This window comes from Triturus cristatus, chromosome 2_1 (genome assembly GCF_964204655.1).
Source record: "Triturus cristatus chromosome 2_1, aTriCri1.1, whole genome shotgun sequence".
Classification (NCBI taxonomy): domain Eukaryota; kingdom Metazoa; phylum Chordata; class Amphibia; order Caudata; family Salamandridae; genus Triturus; species Triturus cristatus.
The window spans coordinates 120,449,421-120,467,935 of record NC_140581.1 but is presented as its reverse complement, the minus strand read 5'-3'; the positions used below and the strand labels follow the sequence as shown (position 1 = coordinate 120,467,935).

General features: G+C 45.3%; 1 protein-coding gene across 4 annotated transcripts in view; it reads right to left on the bottom strand.

Annotated features, from left to right (window-relative positions):
- The window catches only part of LOC146863860 (uncharacterized), a 661,357-nt gene extending 643,976 nt beyond the window's left edge, over window positions 1-17,381 (bottom strand). For 3 of the 4 annotated variants that reach the window (XR_014969566.1, XM_085628573.1, XM_085628574.1), the window contains exon 1: window positions 17,056-17,381. Coding sequence is in view for 2 of the 4 variants with exons in the window: in XM_085628573.1 (XP_085484699.1) it covers window positions 17,056-17,172 (117 nt within the window). In the remaining 2 variants the exon portion in view is untranslated. The remainder of the gene's footprint in view (window positions 1-17,055) is intronic. The other variant, XM_085628584.1, reaches the window with a different exon arrangement.
- Window positions 17,382-18,515: the final 1,134 nt, after the last annotated feature.

Below are 18,515 nucleotides of genomic sequence, written 5' to 3'. Positions count from 1 at the left end.
CGGAACCTAATAGTGAAGTCATATTCACAGAAGAACTGGGTCCATCTAAGTTGCCTCATGGACAGCGCCTTGGTGGATTTAAGGTACTGGAGATTGCGATGGTCGGTGTAAACCACCACAGGGAAACGAGCACCTAAGAGGTATTGCCGCCACTCCTCAAAGGCTTTCTTGATCGCCAGGAGTTCCTTGTCCCCCACCGCATAGTTGAATTCCGCGGGAGAGAACTTGTGAGAAAAATACGCAATGGGATGGCACACCCCGGTATCAGGATCGACTTGACTCAGAACCCCTCCCACTGCCACTTGAGAAGCGTCCACCTCAACCACATAAGGCAAGGCTGGATCCGGATGGCTCAAAACCGGGGTGCGCGTAAAGGCCTCCTTCAAACTCCGAAAAGATGCTTCAGCCACAGTCGACCAAACGTACGGGACCCCCTTCCGCAAGAGGAGCGTGAGTGGGGTTGCCAATTCTGAGTAGCCTTGAATAAAACGCCGATAAAAATTGTCGAACCCTAAGAATTTTTGCAGGTCTTTCACAGAAGTAGGCGATGGCCAGGCGAGAACCGCCTTGACCTTAACAGGATCCATACGAAGTCCGAGTGGGGAAACAATAAAGCCTAAAAAGGGTACCTCCTGAGTATGGAAAGAACATTTTTCTAGTTTGCAATACAAATCATGAGCACGTAAGCGTTCCAACACACGTCGAACATGACCCACATGTTCAGTCATGGAGGAAGAGAATATCAGTAGATCATCGATGTAGGCGATGACATAGAGGTCCAGCATATCCCACAGGACCTCGTTAATGAAAAACTGAAACGCCGCTGGAGCGTTGCAAAGCCCAAAGGGCATTACTAAATACTCAAACAATCCGTATTTAGTACAGAAAGCAGTTTTCCATTCATCTCCCTCCTTGACACGCACTAGATGGTAGGCGCCTCGCAAATCCAATTTGGTGAAATAGTTGGCATTACGTACTCTGTCAAGGAGGGAGGAAATCAAGGGCAAGGGATACCTGTTTTTAATGGTCACCTCATTCAATCTTCGATAATCGATGCAACATCGAAGACCCCCCTCACGCTTAGGAATAAAAAACAGCGATGAGGAGGCAGGGGATCTGGAAGGCCTAATAAACCCCTTCTCCAGCATGGTGTCCAAGTATTCTCGGAGGTAAGTATTCTCCTTCTCGGTTAGGGCATACACTCTGCTGCAAGGGATTCGAGCCCCAGTCTCTAAATCAATGCGGCAGTCGTATACCCTATGCGGGGGAAGGACGTCTGCCTCTTTAGGATCGAATACAGTGCTCAAATCGTTGTAACAATCTGGCAGCTCGGTTCTGGTGTCAGTCTGATCCACCATAGAGGCTGCAAGAGCTACCGGGGCCCCAGTATCAAGAGGTTTGACAGGGCGAAACTGAAGTGTGGCTGCCTTCCAGTCAATGATTGGGTTGTGTGTTTGCAACCAAGGGATTCCTAAAAGTACTGGTATTTGAGGTGAGCGAATCAAATCGAATTCAATACTCTCATGGTGGTTCGGGTCTATATGCATATGGAGGGTGCATGTCTTGTGCGTGACGGGGCCTGAAACGAGAGAACGGCCATCAATAGTGATGACCGCATTGGGCACCTTCTTTTTGACACATGGTATAACGTTGTCAATTGCCCACTTCTCGTACATAAAGTTACCAGAGGCCCCAGAATCTATCATGATGGCCACATGCAAACCCAGGTGTTCTACTGAAAGGTATGCTGACACATAGAGGTGAGTGACTGATCTAGATTCAGGGTCAGAGGAGGAGACTGTAAGGTCAGAAACGCCCAGGAGTCCTGTCTCCATGTTTCCTAGGCTCTCTAGTTTCCCGAAGACTTTGGAGGTAAAGGTTTTACAGGGCATGACCGTAGGAAATGACCGGCCTTCCCGCAATAGAGACACAGTCTGTTGGTGCGACGCCTCTGTCGTTCTTCAGGAGTTAAGGGCCCTCTCACTATTCCTATTTGCATAGGTTCACTATCCTCAGGAACTTTGACCGCCTCAACTCCTTTTACTTTGGTGAGAACGAATCGCTGATCTCCTTTCCCCTTTTCCTGCTTCCTTTCCTGGATACGATGTTCAATTTTCACCACCAGGTCTATCAACTCAGGACAGGAAGCAGGAAGGTCCACTATCTGCGAAAGGGCGTCTTTTAAATCGTCACGTAGTCCTCTGTAAAACAGTGTGCCACGCTTTTCTTCGGGCCAATTGGATTCAACTACCAGTCTCTGGAATGTAGTGATGTAGGCAACTAGGTCTTGATTGCCTTGTCTCAGAGCCAATAGTTCAGAGTCTGCAGAGTGGGTATATGTGTGTCTATCAAAAAGCTTGCGAAACTCCCTCTTAAACTCGGTGTAATCATACAATAAAGGGTCATCTCGGTCCACTAGAGGTATAGCCCAGTCCGCGGCCGCCCCACTAAGGTAGGAAACCATAAATGCAACCCGGGCCTGATCTGTGGGGAAGCAGGTGGCCTTACAAGAAAAATGCAGCTGGCAATGGCTAAGAAAGGCGGCACACCGCGAAGTATCCCCTGAAAACCTTTCTGGAGGGGCTAACGGGATGGAGGTAGGGGTGGTAACCTGTATCACTGAGTTGGGTGGATCAACTCTCCCTCGCACAGCCCCTATCTCCTGTCGATGCTGGAGGGTATCTATTCTGGCAGATAATGCCTGGGTTTCCGCTTGCAGATTGCCGAGCATGCCGGCGACGTCTGGCAGTGTAACCATACCTAGCTCCATGGCGCTCGGGCAGAATATTCTATAATGGCTTCGCGTTCTGTAAGGATCGCGGATGTTCTGCAGGAGCGTCTGGAGTCGTGAAGATGAGTCCACAGCCGTCCCCCGTGTTTTCCCGACTCTATCAAACTCTAGAGTGCGGAGAACCCACTGGGGAAAACAGGGAAACAAAACAAGGATAGGTGGGGGGATCCGGTAGGTCTTGATAGGTGATGTCGTCAGGAGGAACAACAGGAGCGTAAGAGATCTCCACAAGGCAAACAAGTAGGTCTCCCAGCTGTAATATAAAGGTGGTTAGTGGTATACCTCTGTATCGCCCTCCCTGTGTCCCTTACTTCTGTATGTCCCCAACACCTACCGGTATATCGTCTGCTGCTAAGTATAAATCTGTATGAACCAGCAGGTGTGTTCTAAGTAGTAGTTCCTTAGTGTGCAGCTGCAGGGAATAAGTATACCAAGATTATACTCCTGGGAAGATAGAGTATTCCTTTAATACCTGAGTAAGGTGGGGAAGATCAAGTACCTGGCTTAATATTTAGAAGAGCGGGAAACCTAACCCCCCTGCTCAATGGTCCTCGCAATATATCACCACCGAATTCCTGATAGCTGCTCAGGATGATGAAGGGGATGGATATAATGGTGACGGGAGGAAAGGATACTGGGGGCGTGACAACCGGACAAAGGAAAAGACTCCAACTACTCCAAACTTGGAGTACCTTAACAGCAGGCAAAACTATACTTAATAATATTCAGGTATAACACATGGATCAGTGAGGCGATAGACAGAAGACACCACGCCAGGCAGCGCTGGGAATGGAGAAAGCGCTCCGTCAAAGTCAGACTACCTCTCAGCACGAAGAGACGCGAGACAGGAAGCCCCTGGACCTCCAAACACCCAGCAGACCTTACTTGGATGAAGATGCCACAACCAGGAGCAACCCTCGCGAATATCCTGGAGAGAGAGGACACCTTCCACTCTCCGTAACAACAGGATCCACACGCTACAACCACCGGTGCCGAGGAACGTCCCCGACTCAAAACAGGAAACCGGAACTAACACCACAGGAAGTCAGGCAACAGCACTTGTGACGGAAATGGGGCTCAATGCAAGAACGCGAAGCGGCGTGTACACGCTCTTTGCCCCTTATATACTTGCCACCTGTAGGGGCTGAATCGCAAGGCATGACACCACAGATGGCCCCCTGCTCCCCAGAAACACCAGCGAGCCCACCATCTCCAACTGGACACTGATCACGGCCGAAGACACTGCCTCGATCATTAAAAGCATCCACTCGGGGGGCCCCACCGCACCCTACCCCCCTCACATCTACCACAGAGCCGCGGCCACCATCGCACCCAAACTACAACGCACCATCAACACCACCTCCAAAACAGGCACCTTCCCAGACGACTGGAAGTGCGCAGAAGCCAGACCCATGCTCAAGAAGCCCACAGCTGACCCCATTGACCTCAAGAACTATCAGCCCATCTCACTCCTCCCCTTCGCAGCCAAAGTTGCAGAGAAAACAGTCAACAGGAAACTGACACAATTCATTGAAGAGAACCCCGTCCTCGACCCATCCCAATCTGGATTCCGAAGCAATCACAGCACAGAGACCGCCCTACTTGCCGCCACAGACGACATCCGCCCCCTCCTGGACTAAGGCCCCTCCGCAGCCCTCATCTGACTCGATCTATCAGCGGCCTTCGACACCGTCTCCCACCGCACACAAGTCGTCAGACTACACGACGCACAGGCATACAAGGAACAGCCCTGGACTGGATCCGATCATTCCTCACCGGAAGAAGCCAAAGGATCAGACTCTTACCTTCCTCTTCGACCCCACGAAAATCACCTGCGGAGTCCCACAGGGTTCAATCTTGAGCTCCACCCTCTTCAACATCTCCATGGCCCCCCTTGCAGCCATGGTCCGACAACACGGCCTCAACATCGTATCCTACGCCGACAACACCCAGCTCATCCCCTCCCTCACCAAAGACCCCACCACTGCCAAACTCACCTTCCAGAAAGGAATGCAAGACGTCGCAGTCTGGATGAACAACAGCTGCCTGAAGCTCAACGCCGAGAAGACAGAAGTCCTCGTCCTCGGCACCACCCCTTCTGCATGGGACAGCACCTGGTGGCCGACCGCCCTTGGAAGCCCACCTACCCCCTCAGACCACGCCAAGAACCTCATCACTCACCATGAACCGACAGGTCAACGCCGTCACCTTCAGCTGCTTCAACACCCTCCGCAAGACCTTCAAGTGGCTTCCCCTTGAGTAAAGGAAGACAGTCACCCAAGCACTCATCACCCGCAGACTGGAATATGGAAACGTACTCTACGCCGGCATCAAGAAGTCCCTACTCCACAAACTCCAGACAATACAGAACACCACCGCCAGACTCGTCCTCGGCATCCCCCGACAAGAACACATCAGCCAACACCTACGAAGTATCCACTGGCTCCCTGTGGAGAAAAGAGTCACTTTCAAAATCCTCACTCATGCCTACAAATGCCTACACAACAACGGACCCAAATACCTCCGCGACAGAATCAACTTCCACGTACCCAAAAGAAACCTCCAACCTTCCAACCTCGCACTGGCTGAAAAACCGTGCCAGAACAGGGGGAAGATCCTTCTCTCACATTGCAGCCAAGACCTGGAACGAGCTACCAGCAGACATCAGACGCGCCCCCTCCCTGAACACCTTCAGGAAGACCCTCAAGACCTGACTCTTCGGCTAAACAGATCTGCGGACCCCCCCCCCCCAGCGCCTTGAGACCCTCACAGATCAGTAGCGCGCTTTCAATTCCCTGATTGATTGATTGATTGATTAAGTGGGGCGGATTGGAGTTGGATGGATGGGGTATACTGTACGATTGTGTGTTAAAGCATAATTTCATAAATTATACATAAGAAAGAAACAATGTCACTTAGTAATAACATAATCCTCACCTTTTTAGAACAGTGCCCACAAATCAAACACAAAAGAAAACACGAGTGCAAAGTGAGAAAAGCTTGAGGCGCCATTGTGGGTTCTATGCCCACGATGATGTCCTTGCTTATATTATAAACACGCCAGCCATTGTGGCTGCAGCTGGTGTTGACACTGAGTGTCTGCTTGCCCACCAAGGGGGATGGTAAGTGGTGGCTGGAGAAGGGCCTCCTTTTCTCTCCATATTCACCAGTTATTCGCATGGATTCAGCATGACCAGGCAGTATACAATCACTTGCAATGCTTGATTCTCCATTAACAAATGACTGCCCTTCAGGCTCATAAAAAATGTGACGACACTTCAAACTCCACAATGGCTGAAGGAGGCTGTCCCCAGCGCTATTCCATGCATACTGCCTGTCGGTCATACAGAGTGTGGATGTCAACTTAAGCAAGCGGTGACACAGGAGGGCTTGCCCATAGTCCCTCCATGTCATGTTTTCATTATTTGGTATTTTGTGTTAATGTGTTTTGTTGTACTTACATTACAGTGTATAGTAAGTGGCATCATTTCTATTTGTAGTTGCTTCTACATTCCAATATCTGTGTCACCTAGGTTCCAGAAGTTCTACTGAAACCTGGGAATACAGGCTAGTCTGGAGCAGAGCTTTAAATGGGCCGGTACTCACCGGTACTGAGGACCGGCACTTCTTTGATTTATCACTCTGAGTACCAGCACTTCTCTACTGCCCTGGAGAGTACCGGTACTCATAAAAAGGTAGGCTCATTGGCTTTGCGGGTGAGCAGGAGTGGAACGTGTCTCTGGCTTCCAAGGCGCCACTTCTGTAGTCCCAATATGAGCCCCAGCTGAGCTATTCAGCAGGGCTCATTTGAATAATGTCCGGGTCCTCACCATCACGCTGTGCTTTACAGAGCAGGGTTCATTCAGGCCCTGTGCTATCAATCATAGTCACACTATCCTGTGCGTTTGTGCAAGCACAGAATCATGTCAGTCCTCTTGCAGTGGCAATCAGGCTACGGTTAGTCCGGCCCTGATGGCAATTAAAAAAAGCCATGGTAGGTGAAGAGAAAACATTGCTTTTATCATACCTGAGTCTTTTGTGTGTCTGCTACGTTTGTCTGTTTGCTTGCATTTATATGCCTGTTTTTGTAAGAAAAAACTGAAAGAAAGAGAGAGAGGATCAAGACACTCTCAGGAGGTATTTTAAAGAAAATGTGTGGCACTTTGTTTGTACATGTCTGCTCTGCGACTAAGATTCATAAATAACATAAGAGGGTGGGTTGGTGGGTGGGTGGATGAGTGAGTGGATGGATGAGTGAGCAAGGGTGGATGTATAGATGGATGGATGAATAGATGGATGGATGAGTGAAAGCAGGTATGGGTGAAAGAGGGTGGATGATTGGATGAAAGAGCGGATGATTGGTGGATAAGTGAAAGATTGGATGGATGAATGAAAGGTAGGAGGATGGATGAAAGGTTGGATGATGGATGAGTGAAAGGAGGGATTGAGTGAAAGGGTGGATGGAATAAAGGAGTGAAAGGGTTGATGGATGGATGAGCGAAAGGATTGCTGGATGAAAGGGTGGATAAAGAGATGGATGAGTGAAAGGATAAATGGATAGGTTAGGAGATGGATTGATGGATGGACGGATAGGTTTGGATATGAAGGGTGGATAGACGGAATGGTGAAAAACTGAATGATTGATGAAAGACTGAATTGACGATAGAATGTAAAGGTCAAAAGGTGGACATCAGCAGGTAAATGGTAGCATGAAAGGATGAATGGATAGATTGATGGAAGAGACAAGAGATATCTTCTGGGGAGGGTCATGATGGGCTGCTTAATTTGCTTGGTGTCTTAAGAACTTTGGTGCGAAGTGGGGTTATTTTAGTTTCTTCCTACTCACGTGCTCAAAAATATATAGTATTGTGCCAAACAGCAATTAACAGTATGATATTAAGAAGGTGCAACTATTGCGTTTTGTGTTTGGTATATGCTGCAACTAATATAGAAGTTGTTAAGTACCATCATGTCTTGCCCTTAGCCCCGCCCCCTCACTACACCTCTAGCTCATTTTAATGAGTACCTGCACTTATTTTTTCCCATTTAAAGCACTGGTCTGGAGGAGAGCCAGGAAATTTATCTTGGAGCTGTGCTGTGCTGTTTCAAATGATAATTTCTACTGAAAGACTTGGATTCAATGATTTTACTTTACAAATTTGGCAACATGCACCAGGGAACCCATTTTGTCTACTAATCTGCAATTCATTTTTCCACTGGATTGATATTTCATTCGGCGTGTACAGCGCATTTTCAGGATTACGTTTCTGTTTTGGTTTGTTCTATTTTTCCGTAAGGATATTTAATTTTCGGTCCCTCGTATTGTGTTTGGAGAATACTAGATCCAAGGAATACAGTTTTGTAACGGAATTCCGTTGTTACCTGCCAGCATTATTCGAATCTGCATCTTTCGAAGGATCTGCAGTCTTCGCATTCAAGCTGACAACACAGTGACGAAGTCTCACCGAGTACTTCCGTCCTCGCGATGCGGACGGAGTCTGTTCTGGATGTCGAAGCGCGCAGTGACGTTCGGCCTTACGCTTGAAGTCTCCCGTACTTGCGACTGAGGTCACTGCATCAGGTTCAAAGGTACGTGCTTATGTTACGCACATACTGCAGCAATATTGTTTTGGTGCGGGTGCACGGTTTCCTGGGTGATCAGGAAGTTCCGACGTGGTCTTGCTATGGAAGTGTTCTCTTCGATTTTGTGGCATTAAGTTGCTAATTGACTTGTCCATTATTTTGAGGTATTTTGTTTATGTTTATGTTTACGTTTAGGGCAGTGGACAAGTCCGTTAGATAAAGAAGGGACACTGCACCTTTGGAATTTTGTGTGTGTGTTATTTTGCCCAAGCAGGTGAACTAGTCCTTTTCTAAGGTGAAGAAAGTACACTGCTAAGTCATGCATGTTTCTTATCATTTTGTTCGCTCAATGTTTACATCTCTGAATTACCTTATTGATTTGACATTTTATGTGACATTTTGTTGTTCTTTGAAGCATGCCCTAATGTCCACGCAAAACAACCCCCACAAGCTTTTTGGCCTGCAGTAGGCAACACTTATGTGAAATGCGTGGAATGAAAATCTTATTTTTGGAATTTCTTGGACATCGTTAATAAAGATGGGAAGATGAAGCCAGAAAGGAAGAAGATGATTTTGGAGTGGGGCCGATTGGAGTGCGGAAGATTGAAGTGGGGCAGATTGTTTTGGATTGAAGTGGAGCAGATTGTTTTGGTTTGCAGTGGGGCAGACTGGAGTAGGGTGGGTTGAGAGGAATAGTGTGTAATGGATTGGTTTGGGGTGAGTGGATTGGAGTGGGGGGAATTGGATTGTCTGGGGTGGATTGGCTTGAGTGGGAATGATTGGTGTGAGGTGAGGTGGGGTGGATTGGATTGGAGTGGAGTGGGCACCCGACGCAAACAACGCAGCCAGAGAACTCCACACCTGGATCTCCAACTGCGCAGACGAGCTCGCCCGCTACGCAACCCCGACAGACAACGCTCCAGGAAAGCTGCCTGGTTTACCACCGCTCTCCAAGAAGCCAGGCGCACCTGCAGACGCCTGGAGAAAAACTGGAGAAACACCAAGACAACCGAAAACCACACCACCTACAAGGACGCTATAACGGACTACGACGACCAGATCAGAGCCATGAAGAGGAACTTCATCCACAACAAAATCCTGGCCAACTCCAAGGAACTTTTCAGTGTCATTCAAGAATTCACCAACCCATGCAGCGAAGCCACAGACATCACTCCATCCCAAGACCTCTGCGACAATCTTGGAACCTATTTCCACCTCAAGATCAAAAACCTCTACGACAACTTCATCAACCATCCACCAGGCGCCACAGATAGCCCCCCGCCCCCAGAAACACCAGCCAGCCCACCATCTCCAACTGGACACCGATTACGACTGAAGACACCGCCTCGACCATGAAAAGCATCCACTCGGGGCCCCCCACCAACCCCTGCCCCCCTCACATCTACCACAGAGCCGCGGCCGCCATCGCACCCAAACTACAACGCACCATCAACACCACCTTTAAAACAGGCACCTTCCCAGATGACTGGAAGCGTGTAGAAGTCAGACCCCTGCTCAAGAAGCCCACAGCTGACTCCACCGACCTCAAGAACTATCGCCCATCTCTCTCCTCGCCTTCGCAGCCAAAGTTGCAGAGAAAACAGTCAACAGGAAACTGACGCGATTCATTGAAGAGAACATTTTTTCTGCATTCTGTGGGTCTTGGGGGGTGGTGGTGGGAGGAGGGGTGGAGGTTAGAGGGGGTGGTGGGGTGTTAAAGGTCTATGAGCAAATGACAAAGTCTAATGGCGTGGGTGATTCTAATGTGCTTGTTGATATTTTACAGGACTTTGATAATCATTTTCCGCCAAAGGTATGCTTGGGTATTTTGAGATTCAAATTGTTTCAAAGAAAGCAGGAGTCAAGGGATACTGTGGACGAATATCTGGCCACGTTGAGGAGATTAGCTTCTGATTGATTGTAGTTTTGACCATCTTCAGGAACAACTCATCCGGGATCAGGTGGTCATGCATACCGCTGACCCTTTGATTCAGGAATGTTTATGGATTAATGGAGATGCTGATCGTAAGGATATTTTAGCCATAGTGATAAAGGCAGAGCTTTCGAGTCGTAGTGTAAAGGCTCTGAAAGCAGAGTCCTGAGAGGTTGTTGAGGACGTAGTTGGTAAGGTGAAATATTTAGCAAGGTTAGGAAGGATAGTGCGAAAGTGCATGAACCTATGGGTGGTGTTAAGGTATTCGACTATCCGTCTCATTGAGCCTCAAGCAAAGTTTGTCCTGCACTTAAGCAGAAATGTTCAGCGTGTGATGTCGCTGGACATTTTACCAGGTGTGCAAGAGGAAAAAAGGATTTAAGGTGAAGTGTTTGGAGGAACCTAGTTCTAGTGAAGAGGAAGGGTACCTAAAAAAAATCATGCATTGTAACATTGCTGATAAGAGCCAACAGGATATGTTTGGCTTAGTAATCAAAGATGACACGTGTGAGGAAAATAAGAAACCTATTTGCTTGATGATGATTGGTGGGGTTAATGTGCAAGTGTATGCTGACTCTCGTTCCCCTTTAACTAACATAAATAAAGAGGTATGGAACTCCAATTTCGTACCTAAACTATGAAGAGCGCTCCTAGAACCAGATATTAATCCAGAAGGTTTTTCAGGTGAGAAGATAGATGATTTAGTAGGTTGCTGCACCTTGGTGTTCAGATTCAAGAATAGGGAATGTAAATTGTATGTTGTGAAGAAGGGTCCATCTGTTTTAGGATGGAAGGACCAAGGTAATTTGCACATAATTTTAGACCCAGTGTTGATTGAGGATGAAAGAGAAACGGTAGCTAGTGAGATGTTAAACAAATTTCCACAAGTGTTCATTGGGGAAATAGGTGTGTTGAAAGGTTTTGAACATGGTATTGTGTTAAAAAGGGATGCGTGTCCTAAGGTGCACAAGGCCAGGAACATTCCTATTTGTCTTATGGATGAAGTGGAGAAAGAATTGGACAAATTAACAACTATATTGTGGCTGATAAGTCTTCCTGTCATTTCATTTCAGAAATGCTTGCAATGGTTAAAGATGATAAATGGTTCTCCGCCATTGATTTGTTTGGTGTGTACCATCAAATTAAGTTGATGGAGTAAAGCAAAACTTATACTGCTTTTATCACTCCCATTGGGTGTTTTCAGCATAGAAGAATGCATCTTGGTTTGGCATCACTCGCTGCAATTTTCCAGAGGTTAATGTATCAACTTTTTGGTAAACATCTCAAAGTCAAATGCTTTCAGGGTGATATCCTTATTTTTGGGAGGGACAGGCAGGAACACAATATTGCCTTAATTGAAGTGTTGAGTGTTTTAGAAGAAAATGGACTTACCGTTGAACATGCAAAATGCAAATTTGCTGTACATTCTGTAACTTATTTGGGTCACGTCCTGTGTAGGGAAGGGGTTACCACTAAACCAAAATTGGTGGAGGCTGTTTTAAAAGCACCACATCCTTCTAATAAGGACAAACTTATATCGTTTTTTGGAGCTAGTGGAATTTTACGCGAAATCTGTTAAAGGATTTTCTAGCAGAGTGTTCAACATCAGGCAAATCTTGAATGACAAAACAAAATGTGTGTGGTCAAAAAAGTGCAGGGAGGAATTTGTGGATATTAAGGAGGCTATTGCAAATGCTCCTGTGTTGAAGGGTTTTGACCCAGTTCTTGAGAATGTGGTGACTGTGGATGCTAGTAATAGAGGATTGGGAGGTGTTTTGTCTCAATTGGATGGCGAAGGCAAAGAATGTATTATTTGCATATGCAACACATGCCTTATCCCCCACAGAAGAGGAGTTCTCAGTGATTGACAAGACTGTTTATGGGCTTTAGAGCATTTCTGATCGTTTGTCTGGGCAAAAGAGTGTACAGTGCGTAGCGGTCACACGCCAGTGGTTAAATTACTAACTATGAAAGGACTTTTTAACGCATCTGCTAGAATAGCGAGAATGTCAATGCTCTTGCAGGATTTCAATTATAAGGTGGTGTATGGGCCTGGGAGAAGCAACGTGTTACTGGAATTTTTTACTCGTAGGCCCACAGAGATGCAGAAGTATGATAATAATGAATGGGAAGATCTGCAAATCACACTGATTCATGATCATGGTGCTCCAAGAATTGAAAAAGAGTTATGGGTGAAGGAGTGTTCAGAGGAAAACATTAATTAACAACTCATTGAGTGGATTGAGCATGGTTGGCCTCAGCAGGCAGGTGTGGGTAAAGATTTGAGGTGTTTTTGGGAGGTCAGCAGTGAGTTGTCAATGAGTCAGGGTAAGGTGCTTAGGGGGGAGAGAGTCATTCTTCCATCCAAACTCAGAGATTGTGTGGTGAAAATGTGCCATGGGGGCCATTTTGGCATTTTGAAAACAAAACAAAAAGCAACAAAGTGGTACTGGTGGCCTGGGATATGTGTGCGGAGAGGTTGTGAGGAATTGTTTGTGGTGTGCTAACTCAGAAAAGTAATTGAGGACTGTAAGGCCTGATATATGTGAATCAATTGTGCCTAAAAAACCGTGGTATACTGTTGCTGTTCTAGAAGTTCTACTGGAACCTGGGACATGCAGGCTGGTGTGGATGAGAGACAGGTCTTTTATCTTGAAGCTGTGCTGTGGTGTTTCAACTGATAATAAATCCTACTGAAAGACTTGGATTCCAGGATTTAACTTTACACTTCATTTGTTGTTAGCTTTATTTTATTATTAACAAAAACTTTAGAGGCACAAATAAAGCTGTATATATGCCAGAGCATTTTCTTTTTCTTTTAGAAATAATTTCAAATAATTTAATTTGATTGACTCAGGGCCTAAAGAATATTTAATTCCTTGGTTCAAAGTAATGGTCAGGGATTTAGTTATGTTGCAATGTAGTGATCAGGTGATGTGATGTTATGCTAGGGCTTTATAAGGAAGTGATACAGTAGGAGTACGCCCACCCAAACATTACCGTGATAAATGTGACATATCAACAATCTTACTTTCTCCGCTTCAAGATAACATCTAGGCGGTAATTGTAGCTCCAGTTTCTCCTCTGGAATACCCATAGTAACATGCACGATGTCTTAATGCACTATTCAGTATACAGTAGGCATTGAACTATGAGAAAGGCTCTGTATTGTGGCTCCAGGCAGGAACTCCTGTATGGACCAATTAATTTTGAAAGGCCCAATACAGTAGCAAGCGATGTTGCCAAGCTACATCTTGGCTCGGTAACCAGGAAGCACCTGCCAAAGGCACAAATTCCCTAGTACATAATTCTAATGGCTATGTCATGGCACAGGAGAAATGGTGTTTGTCACCCCTTCTGGCACATGACCTTTAAAAGGAATTGTTTTATAGTGGGCTACACTTGGGTTTCGGCTGCAGACAACTTTGGTTGTCTGTTGGCAGGCCTTCTTTTTTCTAATACATACGTATACTTAATGTGGGTTTTGGGATAGCCCCTTGGTCATGATTGGATAACTTTGTTGTCTTTCTCAGGTGTCTTCTTCTGATCCAAAGACTCTCCTCCCCATTCTTGTGTAATAATAATAATCATAATAATAATAATTCCTATATGTAAAGCGCAAACATATCACCCTTGAGGGTTTCAAGGCACTGGGGTACATCGGAGAGATTAAGTGAGCTATTTCCCAGAGTCACATGATGCTGAGCTGAGCTGCTGCTGGAACCGGGATCAAACCGTGAGCCCCGCTCTCAGGAGTCAGCCCCTCTGGCCGCTGCACCACACCTCACCCTGTGTGCCAGAAGCACTTTGGTACCACAGTGTTCTGATTGGTTAAGTTGTATTCTTCCACTGATTAGCTAATAGTTCTGTTCCAATATATTGAATTTTGCATTTCTTGAGAGGGCATCTCCCCTACTTGCTCAGTTGCCTGCCACTCTTGCATGCTCTCTTTTTACTCTCCCCACTCCCGCCCCCTTATACTCCCCATGTAGCTCCTCATTCTACTCCAGTCTTCAAAACTTTGTTATCGTTATTAATATTACCTAATTGCCATTGGGCCTCTTGCTATCTTTTTATGAGCGTTTGTACACTTTTTTTTGTTTTCAACTTAACAGTCTAACATGACGGTCAACCATTGCTAGACCAGTAACTTAGAAATGGCCACCATGTGTCACTTCATGCTTGCCAATCACTGCATGTCGACGTGGATGGTTCTCCACTTTGTTTTTGGCACACTTGATTTTAGTACAATACGTTATATAGCACAAAGTAGTTCATAAGTTGTAACTTTGGATGACACATAAATGCTCTGTTCTGAAACCTAAAAATGTTTGTGATCCCTCTAGCAGGCTCCAAAGTATTTGATTCTTTCTAGCACTTTTCTTCTCGCTCGCAAAAATATAGGGCCCGATTCACAGAATTAACTTAAGACAAAATCCTAAACTTACTACTTTTGGTATTCACAGAATGCACTTACTACTTTTGGTATTCACAGAATGGATTTACGACTACTAACTTTACGTCCGCACTCGGGCCGAAAATTCCAGCCCGGAGGCGGAGCTTCCAGACCAGAGGCGGGGCTTCAGGCCCAGAGGCGGAGCTTCCGGCCCGGAGGTGGGGATTCCGGCCGGTGGCGGAGATTTAGCTATGGCCGAAATCTCCACCTCCGGGCCGGAAGCTCCGCCTCTGGTCCGGAAGCCCCTCCTCCGGGCCGGAAGCTCCGCCTCCGGGCCGGAATTTCCGGCCCGAGTGCGGACGTAAAGTTAGTAGTCGTAAATCCTTTCTGTGAATACCAGAAGTAGTAAGTGCATTCTGTGAATACCAAAAGTAGTAAGTGCATTCTGTGAATACCAAAAGTAGTAAGTTTAGGATTTTGTCTTAAGTTAATTCTGTGAATCGGGCCCATCGAGTCCGATTCACTGAGGTAAACTTTGGTCTAAACTTAGACCAGCGTCTACGTTTACGACTGGGAATTCGCAAAGGGCATTTACACGTACTATCTTGATGTCTGAACTTTGGCGGAGATCCGGCCCGAGTGCAGACATTAAGATAGTACTCTTAATTGCCGGTTGTGAATTCTCTAAGTCGTAAACGTAGATGTTTGTTTTTAGTTTGGATCAAGCGTCTAAGTACCCATTTGTGCATCGGACCCAAAGACCTGTGTCCACATTTTTTAAATAAATATTATTCAGAATGAACTTCTTAACCATATTAAAATAACATAATGTTAGTGAGAAGTAACACCTATAAATGCCCCAGCAGATGACCTGCAACCTCATAATATTAATGCGTTCTGTTACTAAGCAGCATGCTGCAAATCTTCTTGTTCACCACAGTGAGAAATATCACGCAAATAATGGCACTCTTGATCAACTGGAAAATGGAGTTCCAACATAGGTCCAGGAGGGCTGCATGCATGCCACATTTGAAGCTTCTACATGACCAATGAGAGTTGGTCCGTGAGAGCTGGCTCTAGGCTAAATAACAAGATATTATGCACATGTAAATTATTCCCAAATTTGAACTATTGTCCTGTATTCGAATTCTAATCAAATATATTCTGAAGTGAAAATCATGAAAAGGTGACCTGGATCCAACCCTACCAGACCACTGTGTGACACCTGTTAACCAGACACTGAAATTAGAATTCCAGACGTTATGCAGAACATTTCCACAGCTAACATCTAGTTGGTGGAAAGCAGTGCTGTACCCTCTACATGCACCACAGAACATCCACACCAGCTGGTCAAAGCATCAGTGATGAACTCTTCTCTCGGGTCCACATTTTCTCCACTGCTTTGCAAGTATGCTTTTTATTGTACCATGGTGTTTTGCCTAGGGAAAGGGACATTTCTCAATTTTCTTGATGTTGAAACAGTCTTGATGCCCATTTCAACAGCAAGATAATGTTGAAGCACCAACAGTTAGTGCCAAATTACACTTGAATTAAAGAGTGCTCAAAATACGTCTAGGAGGCCTTATTACATGCCTGATTTTCCATGCATTCACATAAAATAAATTCAAATATAATACATTTAAATGTAAATCTTTTATAGTAAATCGCTATCCTCTAAATCCGATATGTATGTGGAGTTCCTGGCACATGTTGAACAGCCTACCCTTCTCCTAGTATGTTGGTAGGAGAAGGGCAACAAAAGGCCGCTTTCCCTCTTTGACCTCCTTTCAAATGCAGGTGAACTCTGGAGGACCACTGATGCAGATAACCACAGGTACAGAAGAGGTCAGTGGTAAACTGTAATCAAATGGTTCCTGAGTTTTACACCGCTCCTTAACTGTTCCATAAAACTGCTCCAGTTAATACCCTGCCATGTTCCCAAGGCAGATATGGATAGCCAGTTGAATTTACATATATATATATATATATATATATATACATATTCTTCACCTCTCAAGAAGTACAATTCGTAGTCCAGGGAAAGACATAAACAAGAATTGTTAAAGCCAACTAAATGTATGATCTCCCAGCAGGATATCTCATTATAGTCACTGATAATTAGCTAATTGGGTAGACACCGCTGTCCAATCCCTTTACTTAAGAGAGTAGCCTGTGAAGTATTCAATAGGAAATGACAAAGGAGACAATGAAAACTCCAAGACAACCACAAGACCCGCCTTCTCAAATGCATGTTTGTGGTTGAGACACATTCCACAGTCATTCTACATTTCTGACCCAATACTTTGATAAATCTGTAGGTAGATTGGAACCTTTGGAAATCTTAACACTTACTTTCTCCTGGATCTTTGGTTTCCATACCCTAGGGGGTGGAGGCGGCGGTCTGTAGTCATCCTGGTAGGTGGTGAGTCCCTTCTCCAGAATAATTTTGGGGATACCGAACACAGACATTTTTGTTAGCTTGGTGTTGCCTCACCGCTCCTTCTTCTCAGACTCTGATTACAGGGTACAGGGGCTCAGACATAACTAACTATGGGCGGGGTCAACGAGGAACGGCAGGAGCACCTTGTGGGATGGAGGGAGGGAAACGGTACTGGGAAGGATGGTTCATAGGGGCAGGTATGAAAGGCAAGCAGTTACATTAGCATGGTGAGCATCAAGTGAGGACAGGGAATGTAGCACAGAGGCTTTATTGGGAAGCTTTTCCTGTGACGTCACAGGTGATGTCACAGTCAGCTGCATCAGCCACAGTTCTGGTGAATTATTAAAGACAGCAGGTGTGAAGAGAACATTGAATAAACATTCAGATTCATTATGTGGCCTTACATGACAGAGGAGGAGTGAGGCCTTGGTAGAAAAGTACAGTTAGAGATTTATTTTTACTGGATTCTGAAGAAAGACGGCCAACCTTAGGGCCCGATTCACAGAACTAACTTAAGACAAAATCCTAAACTTACTACCATTTTGATATTCACAGAACGCACTTACTCATTTTGGTATTCACAGAAGGCACTTACTCATTTTGGTGTTCACAGAAGTTAGGAGTCCTAACTTTAGGACTCCTAAATGCCTTCTGTGAATACCGAAAGCCTTAAAATTAGGATTTTTCTCAGTTTAGTAGTAGTATAGTTAGGACTCCTAACTTTAGGACTCCTAAATGCCTTCTGTGAATACCGAAAGTCTTAAAATTAGGATTTTTCTCAATTTAGTAGTAGTAAAGTTAGGACTCCTAACTTTAGGACTCCTAAATGCCTTCTGTGAATACCGAAAGTCTTAAAATTCGGATTTTTCTCAATTTAGTAGTAGTAAAGTTAGGACTCCTAACTTTAGGACTCCTAAATGCCTTCTGTGAATACCGAAAGCCTTAAAAGTAGGATTTTTCACAGTTTAGTAGTAGTATAGTTAGGACTCCTAAATACCTTCTGTGAATACCGAAAGTCTTGTAATTAGGATTTTTCTCAATTTAGTAGTAGTAAAGTTAGGAGTCCTAACTTTAGGACTCCTAAATGCCTTCTGTGAATACCGAAAGCCTTAAAATTAGGATTTTTCTCAGTTTAGTAGTAGTAAAGTTAGGAGTCCTAACTTTAGGACTCCTAAACTGAGAAAAATCCTAATTTTAAGACTTTCGGTATTCACAGAAGGCATTTAGGAGTCCTAAAGTTAGGGCTCCTAACTTCTGTGAATACCAAAATGAGTAAGTGCCTTCTGTGAATACGAAAACGGTAGTAAGTTTAGGATTTTGTCTTAAGTTAGTTCTGTGAATCGGGCCCATAGAGTCCTAGTGTTGCGTTCTG